Source organism: Heliangelus exortis, chromosome 19 (genome assembly GCF_036169615.1).
Source record: "Heliangelus exortis chromosome 19, bHelExo1.hap1, whole genome shotgun sequence".
Classification (NCBI taxonomy): Eukaryota; Metazoa; Chordata; class Aves; order Apodiformes; family Trochilidae; genus Heliangelus; species Heliangelus exortis.
Genome location: NC_092440.1, coordinates 12,725,812 through 12,735,488, shown reverse-complemented (window position 1 = coordinate 12,735,488; position 9,677 = coordinate 12,725,812). Strand labels below are relative to the sequence as shown.

Genomic DNA, 9,677 nt, shown 5'->3' with positions numbered 1-9,677 from the left:
TGGGTTTGGGTCCCACTTTGCTGCAGGAGAGCTCCAAGCTCCAGCCTCACCCTGGGGGACACAAAACCTGTCAGTTTCCCTGGACAATAGCAGCACCTTCAGCTGCTCTGTACAATCAGTCCCTCCCACTTTGTATTTATGCACAAAAAAAAAAAAAAAAAAAAAAAAAAAAAAAAAAGCTTAAGCTGGATTTCAGTGTATGGTTGATGTTTGCAATATGTACTTTTTTTTTTTTTTTTTTAATATAACACAATAAATTAGAAGATATTTCATATTTACGTGCGAGTCCCTTTATTACTTGTTTGAAGCATGCTGTCCTCCTGGGCCAGGGAGCTGGAAGGAACATTCAGGGAGAAAAAAACCAGACCTCATCCTGCCCCTGGGTGTTGGTTTCACCTCCTGGCATTGCTCAGTGAGGACTCTGGAACCCAGGAGTGAGAGGCAGCAAAAGTCAAGGAGCTTCAGGCTGGAGCTGGAGCAGGAACTGCCGAGTTTTGCCTCAACATGAGGCAGCAGAGTGAGCACTGTGGGCACAGAGGAGCAGAGGGACAGCTCCTGGCTCCCCCCAGCACCTCAAGGGAAGGAGCTGTGGCTGGAGGTGAAGCCCTGCAGCAGGACACTGGGTTCTGCCCTGTCAAAAAGGAGGCATTTTGGTCATTTTTGGTTCTGGGTATGGTTTGTGTGGGGAGCAGCAGGGCAGGGCTGCTCCAAGAGGAAAGTTCTGCCCCTGGGTCAGTGGACAAGCAGCTTCATGAGCTGATCCACCAGCAGATCTCTGCCTCACCATCCCAGTCCCTGCCCCAGCCCTGCCTGCTGGGCTTCAGGGGTTGTCACACCAGAGGGGACTTCACTGAGCTGCACTTCTGCAGTCCTGGTGAGCTGTGTCTCACCAGGCAGCCAGGGAAGGCTTTGGGGTCCTGTCCCCATCCTGCCTGACTGGGCAGAGCTCTCAGGAATGGGCACAGAAATGGAGATTTTGGGTGGGACTGCAGCCTGGGGATTTAGCATTTCCCTGGGACAGAGCTTACCCAGCACCTGTGCTCACTGGGATGTTACAGCAACAGAATGGGGTTTATTGAGCTAGAGTTGAATAGTTTTAAGCTATATATATATATATATATAAAAAGAGCCTAAAAGATGCAAGCAAACTCTCAAATCACAGCAGCCCTATGGCATCAAAGATTCCAGGGGAGGTGCTGAGTGCTGGCTCATCCTCCAGGCTCCTTTTCTGTGACCAGGAACTGTTCCTCATCAAGACTTTGCTTAGGTTGACACCTGGGATGAGAAGAGGTTGGTGTCAGTAAACCAGGCAGGAATGTTGGATCCTTGAGGTGTCCTGGCTGTGGGAAAAGGGGCTGTGTTGCTCCTCTTTAACACTTGGGACAAGTCCCTTCATCTCTGGGCTGCAAGGAGAGCTGAGCAGGGCCCCAGAGCTGCTCCTGGGAGCTGCCAGACACCCAGCAGCAACCCCGGGTACCTGAACTCACACAAAGCCCTTGCTTAGAACCCAGGGGCTGAGCACCAAAGGCAAGAAGCACACGGGGCACATCCCCAGGGGCCTTACCACTGTTAATTGTCCAGTTTTGGCTTTGAAGACCTGAGGCTCCTGCCCAACAGCAAACACCATGGTCCCCTCCTTCCCCGCGCCGATGCGGAACTGGAGGCTGCAACCACACGGTCACTCATCAGGTGCTTTCCTTGCAAGAGGCTTTGCTCTAAGCCCCCTTTATTTCTGTTCCCTGGGCAAATCTCCTTAGATGAGAAGATTAGAGCCCTCCAGCTTAGGTAAATTTCCTCAACAATTGCATTACAGCCCAGAGCCCAGAAGGCTCTGATGAATGGAACTTGCCTGCCTGGGCCAGGCGTTTGAATTTTCCTGGTGCAATTAAGCACTGGAAGATAAGCAGATCTGACCTGGAGAAACCCACTGAACACAGGGAATCTAATTACAGCTGAAATGCAAAGGCCAGGGAGAGAAAAGCTGGAGCAGAAGTGCAGGCTTTGTGTGCCAGTTCCAATTTATGCAGAGGTTTGAGAGACAGGCTGCATCCACCTGCCACGAGCTTGGTGGCGTGACTGGGAAGGTTCCTGTGCTCAGCAATCACATTTCAGGGCCTCTGAATCTTTTAGGAAAAGGAACATTTGTCCCGGAGTGACCTGCAGGCTCAGCCCAGCAGGCTTTTCACAGAGCTGCTGCTAATGAGATCCACTGTGAAACCATTAAAGCCCCAACCTCATGCCTGGGGCACAGCAGCAGAAGCCTGGGAAAAAAAGTGGTTTTAAGGTCCAGGCACCTTAGAGGCTTGTGAGGAGTTTGGGTTTTAGGCAGAGGGCTCAGAGCACACCCAGAACTGTGGAAGCATTCAGCTCCTTACCTTCCCTGCACAACTTTCACCAGGTTTTGCTTGTTGGCCAGCATGCAGAGCTTGGTCACCAACTCAAAGACATGATCACACTGCAGTATCACATCCCCCTGGGAACAGACAGACAGACAAAAGGGCATCAAGTCCCCTGGCATCACCCCCTGGCATCACCCCCAGCCTGCCACACACTGCTTGCAACTTGGGTTTGTCCAACATCCCATCCAGGGGGCAATTTAAAGCAGCTTTGGCTCAAAAAAAAAAAAAAAAAAATTAAAGTTTTTGTGGTGAGGCAGCAAGAGAGTGTAAAGGTCTGGGTGGTTACAGAATTAGCAAACATCAGGAATTGTGTAATTCCAGTATTTCATAGGAAAATATCAGAAGTGCCAGCTACAAGCCCTTGTTTCTGAGCTCACAGGAGCTCCTTTACAACTTTTTACCTTCTGTTTGTTGTCCTCAGGAACATGAATGACCACAATCCCATCCCTCAGGTTACTGGTGGAAATACCTTCAGAAGGAACCCAGGAATTAGAGGAAAAGCTCCCAGAGACAGTTCCACAGCACCACCACCATCCTCCCACTTTCCAAAACACCTCCTGAAGAGCTCCCTCTCTGTCATCCCCTTGTCCAGAACACATTTTCAGAGTGGTTATTTAAACACAGGCTTTACCTCTTTGCTCCCCACTTTCCCTGCTACCTTTGTTTAGGGAAGGGAGGAGGGAGAAAGTCTACATTCTACCCCCAGACTGTAGTTCAGACAATGACAGGATTAAAAGTTACCTATAAAAGGGGGTAGGAAAGGGTTTTTTCCCTCCTTCCCCCCTATGTCAGCAGAAAGCTGTGTCCTGCATTTGAGTATTTCAAAGAACTATGTTCCCTTCCTCACAATTTATACTTAAAGGGACTGCACACTGACACACAAACCCCTTATCCATCCCCCAGGAAAAAAAAAAGGTGTTCTCAGGTAGGCTGTGGTCTCCCAAAGATACTTGAAGCCCAGTTTCTGAAATTCCCCTTTCCAGCCCCAGTGCCAGGATGGGAACCCCAGGCTGAGCTCCACCATTACCTTTCAGGGTGGCATAGTCAATTTTCTGCTTGATCTTGGCCATTTCCACCACGTAGGCTGAGGACTGGGTCAGAACAAGGAGCCTCTCCCGTGCTTTGAACCCATTCCTGTCGTACTTTATCACAGGGGTCACATACTGGAAAGAAGGAGGTGGGATCAGGGTTTCTGGAGGAGCTCAGGGAGGAGCAGGGACCCCAGACCCCCAGCTGCTGCCTGTGACCACCCAGGGGTTTTACTCCTGAATTTCAGATGGCACCATCCTGCCCTGAGCAGGGTGCTGGATGGGTGCTCTGTGCCATAACCAGGGGCAGAGGGTGCCCACACTGCTGCTCCAGCCCAGCTCAGCCCCAAAAAGCTTTGTGAAGCTTTTTAAGAGTTTCCTTAAAAGTTTCCTTAAAAGTTTCCTTAAAAGTTTCCTTAAAAGTTTCCTTAAAAGTTTCCTTAAAAGTTTCCTTAAAGTCTCCTTAAAAGTCTCCTTAAAAGTCTCCTTAAAAGTCTCCTTAAAAGTCTCCTTAAAAGTCTCCTTAAAAGTCTCCTTAAAAGTTTCCCACAAGGAACTTCTGTCTGGGTGCATTTTGAGACCTGACTTTGATTTAAAAGCAAGGAACTCCCCACTCCATGGCTGCTCAGCAGCCTCCCCTCCCACCTTGGCATGGCTGTGACACCAGGGTCACCCCCCTGGCTGTGGGGACTGACCAAGCTCCAGGGCTCCATCACAGCTGCTGAGCTCCAGCTGCCCTTCCCTTACCTTGATTGTCTCACCTTGGATCAGCTGCAGCACTCTGGGGTTTATCTCACTCTCTTCTGAGGAGCAAAACCAGAGAGACAAACTCAGTGTGGGTGACAGAGGGACACAAGTCCCACCAGAGCTGCATTTGTCCTGTTAGCCTTGTCCCTTTGGTACCCTCCCTTCCAAACACAGGCTCTGCACTTCCAGCTATTCCTGCACCCTTTTTGGGGGCTTTTTTTCCCCCCCTGCCTGACTGCAGCATCTCCTGCTCCACCTCCCCACCCCATCCAGCACACTGAGGGGGTCCCTGATCCATCCCAGCCCACCAGGAATTTTCCTTGGGTTTATGTGGCTGCCCCCAAAGGGGTTACAGCACCCCCAGGTTTGAGTTTCTCTTAGGAACTGAATGTTTGGCCAAACAAAATTTTCCTGAGCAAGGAGCATGGGGCTGAATCCTTGAGGGGTTTGTTATTTACTCACTGAGCCTGGTGTCCAGGAAAGGCTGGTTCAGGCTCTGCTGGTAGCCCTCCTTCTTCCCTCTGAAAACAGCACTTGTTACCACTTTTTGCTGTAACTGTTTGGAGAAGGAAAAGCTTTTACTCTCTTGGAGTTTCTCTCCCTCTCAGCAGTTTGAACACAGACACCAGCACTGCACATCATCAGCCTTCTGCTCACCCAGTACCTACCTGGCTCCAGTTGCATTTCTTTCACTATCTTTGGGTTATTCCCCTTTCACACCAAATAGCAGGGACTAAACAGTCCCATGGATCTTCTATAATTAGGACAGATCCATAATTCAGAAGTGGAGTTTGAATGCCATTAAATCAAGCCCCACGTGTCTGCAGGACACACTGCAGAACCCCCAGCTCCAGGCTGAGGAGGTTTTGCTGGGTTTGGGGAGGTTTTGCTGAGTTTGGGGAGGTTTTGCTGAGTTTGGGGAGGTTTTGCTGAGTTTGGGGAGGTTTTGCTGAGTTTGGGGAGGTTTTGCTGAGTTTGGGGAGGTTTTGCTGAGTTTGGGGAGGTTTTGCTGAGTTTGGGGAGGTTTTGCTGGGTTTGAGGAGGTTTTGCTGGGTTTGAGGAGGTTTTGCTGGGTTTGAGGAGGTTTTGCTGGGCAGGAGCTTTGGGTATTTCACAGGCAGCAACTGTCCCAGGTGCACAGAGTGTTTCAGCTCTCACCTTGGCACTCCCTGTGTTAGTTACCTGCACTTTCCTCTCAGCTGTAACTCCTCGGCAGTATTTCCTTACCAGGTTCCTAATGCAGATGTTATGTAGCATCTCTGAGGTCTACATTAAAAAAAAAAAAAAAGAGTAAAAGTTGTGCAAACAGCTCCTGCTCCAGTCCTAACAACTTCTTGCCAGGTGCAAGCTGGTTTTTAACACCCAGTCACCACTCTTTTGAGCTCCCCCAGCCCAGACACCCACCTACCAAAGAGCTTTGGGGTCAGAGCCAATGCCCAGCAGAAGGACAGAGGGCACCAAGCTCCTGAGTCCTTACCAGAGCTACAAAAAGCATCAGTTCACCCCCCCAGGGAGTGTGCCATCAGCATTGCTCTTCACCTGCCATCCAAGCTTCCCAATTTTCCAGGCCACTTGTCCTGCCCAAACTCAGGCAGGGTGAGAGGCTGGAGGGGTCTGTGCTGGAAGCTTTAAAAGTTGTGGGATTAATTCTGCCTTTCACAGGACTTAGGAGTTCACCCTCTGTCAGTGCCTCTTCCTTTCTGCTGCTCAAACCAACAGCACAGAGCTCCCTCCTTAGAAACCAAATCCTCCCACTCCATCCTCCTACAATTCCAGAGGATCTCAGGGTTATCCAGAGGCTCTTCCATCACACCTGAATGGGGAAGCCACCAGGAAACCTCTTCTCTTTCCCAGGGGACCACAGAGCAGAAGCCACCTTCCCAAGCCTGCAGCATCCCTCACCTCTTCCAGGATGGAAGGAGGTTGGAGCCAGCTCTTGTCCAAGACATTTTTTGGAACGTGGTCTCTGAGCTTCATCAGATAATTGTACTGCACAAGCCTGACAAACTCCACATTCTCTGGGCAGAGGGGTTTCTTCCGATTGATGAAGCCATTTATGAACCTACAAAACACACCCAGGTCAGAGCTGACATGGAGCCTTCAGCTGGGAATGAAGGGCAAGGCACAGCAGGCACACGACAGGCTCACAGGTCACTCACATTAACTCAGCTTCTGCTGCCTGTGCCACAGCTACAGAAATTCAAAGCTTTTTAAACAGAAATGGCAGCTTGGGAGGGGATGCTTTGGGCTCACTTTACTGCCAGCACTCAACTCCCTGTCCAGAGACATCACCAGGCTGTGACCCACCACCCACAGCCCTCCCAGGACCACCACACACTGGTTGTTACTTTCTGATGGTCTGAGCTGCCCACGTCCTCTTCTTGGCTGCTCTCCGGGCCAGGGCTCCTCTCCAGCAAGCCTCCAGCTTGATGGCTGCAGGAAGGAATCACATCCCTGGCTGAGGACCAGAGGTCCTGTGCCACTCCTCCCCTTGCATCCACACAGCACAACTCAGGATTCTCTCTTTTGCAGCTCTGCCCAGCAGCTGAACGAGATGCTCAGAGCATTTTCTTTCCTCTAAGAGGTGCTGGGGCAGCACCTGAGGTGCAGAGCTCCCCCCCAAGCAGTGAGGGGCTGCCCTGAGAGCTGCCCCTGGTGTCCATCAACCTGGGGACCCTTTCCTCAGCCCCCATCCAGCATTCCCGGGCTGCCCAGGACATCCCCAGATGCACAGCAGAGGGTGCTGCAGCTGCACCGAGCAGCTCCCAGGCTGCTGCCTGGGGGACACCCGGTGCTGCGACAGAACCAAAAGGACCTCTGGGCATGTTCTTCACCTGCCCCTCACCCCAACACCCACAGCCCCGGGGGGAAGCTGGGGGTGTTCTCTGCATCTGCTGCAAGGTGGGTTCCTGAGGTCCCAAAGCAACAGCTCCTGCTGGCAAGCACAGCTCTGGGAGGAGAATCCTTAATTTCAGAGCCCATACCTGCTGTTCTCTTCTTCACATATGCTCTCTTCCCCAGAAGCCCTTTGTATTTGGCCTGTAGTCTTGAAACTGGGGGAAAAGAACCCACAAAAGCAACAGGATGAGAGCATTTAGGAGCCACTCTCCCTCCCAGTGACCAAACCCCACGTGCCAAGGGCTGCACCATCACCAAGGAGCCAAACACCAAGAGGACAGAAGTCCCCTGTGCAGGGAAAGTCCCCATGGATTTATCAGACAGGGAACACCAGGATGGGACAGCTGGGATCAGAACCCAGGGGAAAGGTGCTTTGTGCATCTGAGGAGCTCTGTGTCCAGAACTCCAGCCAGGGATTGCTGGGAGAAGATTCCCAGGTTTTCCTTGGGCCAGGGGAGCTCAGCTCTCACCAGGATGCATCTGCTGCACGAACTTGGAGCCCAGGAACACCCAGGCTCTGCTGCTTATTCTCCAGAAAGGGGGCTGGAACCATACCTAGCAGGTGCTTTCTGACTTCAAAGGCATCTTCAGTAGCAAACAGAGTCTTTGGGAACCGAATGAAAATTTTGGTTCTGAAAAAGAGACCATGAGCAGCTCATTCACACTGGGCCCTGATCCCAGCTCCCTAACCAGGCTCTGCCCCCAGCCATGCTGACCAGTTCCAGCCCCTTCCATAACCTCTCTGCATCTGCACATCCTGAAGGGTGCAAAGGGAGGGGGGAAGAAGCCAAAGAGCAATTTCTGCACAGGGTGCCCCATCCCTCTGCCTTGTCTTTAGCAGGGAGCACAAGGCTGTGGCTCAGGAGTGGCTGCAGAAAGGCATTTAGAGGAAGCCAAGCCTGAGACAGTGGCCTTGGGCTGCCCAAACAAGAAGGGAAACCTGGAGCTGAAGTTTACCTTCCCAGTTTGTATTCCTCAGGCTTGTAACCAATGTGCTTGATGAGCCTCTCCACCCCCTCAGCTGCAGGCCCATGCCAGTATGGCCAGGTGGCTGGGCAGAGGGATTTATACCTGGAAAATCAGCAAGACATCAACACAAATGCCACGATGTTTGGGGAAGCCCTTCCTGGAACACTCCCCACAGAATTCCCACTGTTTTATTCAAGGCAGAAGATGCCAGAGCTGATCAAAACAGGCACAGACAAAACAGCCCTGGTCTGCTGGCACCTCCCCAACCCCTATCACTGGTTTGACACTTAAAAAACCCTTTCTCAGGGCAGGTTTGCCTGGCTTGAGGGCAAAAAAATCCCCACTCACCTTTGCAAGAAGAGCTCATACTTCCTCCTATAAGCAAAGCCAGCTCGTCTGACCCTCAGGTGCTCCATCAGGCCCAGGTACTTCACCTGGTGTTGGATCAGGAAATCATCAAACTTCCCTGCAGTAAGAACACATATTCACTGCTAAACACTGAGGAAATTCACTCACTGTCTGTGTACTGGGATGAATGAGGAAGGAACCAAATCCACAGCTACCCAAGGGGAGGACTTTGCTGCTAACTAAGAAATATATATATTATCTATATATGTTACCTACCCACATAACACATGGATTTTAACTGGTAAACTAACATAAGTACAGTATCTATAATCTATCTACATATATAGAAATATATACAAATATTTTATCAAGCTAAGGTCTCCCTCTCCTCCTTTACCTCCACTGTATTTTCAGCCCAGTGCCTTACCAGGCTCCTTGTTGTCATTTGGTTTAATACAACGGATGTAAGAGGGCTCCTTGGACATCAGGATTTCTATAAGGCTCATCAGGCTGCTTTTGAACTGGGTGGCAACCTAAAAACAACATGGACAGAACTTCCTTAGCCCTGGCCCTCATCCCCTCCACCTCTGCACTCAGACCATGAAGTTTTTGAAGCAGAGTGGATCATAAAGTTCCCTGGAGAGAATATTTGCTCCTGAGCTGGAATATTTGCACCTCCCAGCTGGACACACGAGGCAGCCCTTTGGGAATTGCTGCTGGATGTGAGGCATGGGGCTCCTTTCAGGAGGATGGATTTAGGGCAGCATCCAGGTGTGTCCCTGCCCACTGCTGGCTCAGCAGCATCACTGCTCAGCTGGCAGGAAGCCAGCAAGGGTTGAACCAGCTAAAAAACCCACTGAATTCAGACTAAAGGTGGGATCAGGGGTTAAACTCAACCCACCAAGCCTTGCTTTATGTTAAAAGTGAGGACTGAAGATGGAACTCACAGTCTCTGGTCTCCTCCTGTTGTCTAGCTCTGACATTAAGAAGCATTCCCTCATGATGGCATTTTTAGAGTTGCAGAGCACCTGAGGGAGGAGAAAGGAAAAGCTGTCACCCTGAGCAGCCCTGCTCCTGCTCCTGCTGCTGAGAGCCTGAGCAGCACAGCTGGGAGAACCTGCAGGGAGGAGCCCAAAGAGCATCACTGGGGAGAAATGCATCTGATTTGGAACAGAGATTAAATCTTAGTTCTGATTCAAGCAGGATAACTTCAGAGAAAAGCACCCTTTTCCTCTTCTCACCTCTTTCAGGTTTCTGTACAGCAGATCATTATTCTTCTCCAGAAATC

The 9,677-nt window shown here is 50.9% G+C and overlaps 1 protein-coding gene across 3 annotated transcripts in view; it reads right to left on the bottom strand.

Moving 5' to 3' along the window:
• Positions 1-142: 142 nt before the first annotated feature.
• Positions 143-9,677, bottom strand: part of MYO1H (myosin IH) — a 32,373-nt gene continuing 22,838 nt past the window's right edge. For 2 of the 3 annotated variants that reach the window (XM_071763397.1, XM_071763399.1), the window contains 17 exons: positions 9,631-9,677; positions 9,337-9,417; positions 8,817-8,922; positions 8,390-8,507; positions 8,030-8,143; positions 7,628-7,704; positions 7,159-7,227; positions 6,523-6,607; positions 6,077-6,236; positions 5,357-5,440; positions 4,637-4,730; positions 4,175-4,230; positions 3,427-3,562; positions 2,801-2,868; positions 2,376-2,473; positions 1,565-1,664; positions 143-1,275 (listed from right to left, as the gene is read on the bottom strand). In XM_071763397.1, coding sequence (XP_071619498.1) covers positions 1,264-1,275; positions 1,565-1,664; positions 2,376-2,473; positions 2,801-2,868; positions 3,427-3,562; positions 4,175-4,230; positions 4,637-4,730; positions 5,357-5,440; positions 6,077-6,236; positions 6,523-6,607; positions 7,159-7,227; positions 7,628-7,704; positions 8,030-8,143; positions 8,390-8,507; positions 8,817-8,922; positions 9,337-9,417; positions 9,631-9,677 — 1,505 coding nt within the window. In that variant the 3' untranslated portion in view covers positions 143-1,263. Of the gene's footprint in view, positions 1,276-1,564; positions 1,665-2,375; positions 2,474-2,682; positions 2,869-3,426; positions 3,563-4,174; positions 4,231-4,636; positions 4,731-5,356; positions 5,441-6,076; positions 6,237-6,522; positions 6,608-7,158; positions 7,228-7,627; positions 7,705-8,029; positions 8,144-8,389; positions 8,508-8,816; positions 8,923-9,336; positions 9,418-9,630 lie in introns of those variants that run through there. The other variant, XM_071763400.1, reaches the window with a different exon arrangement.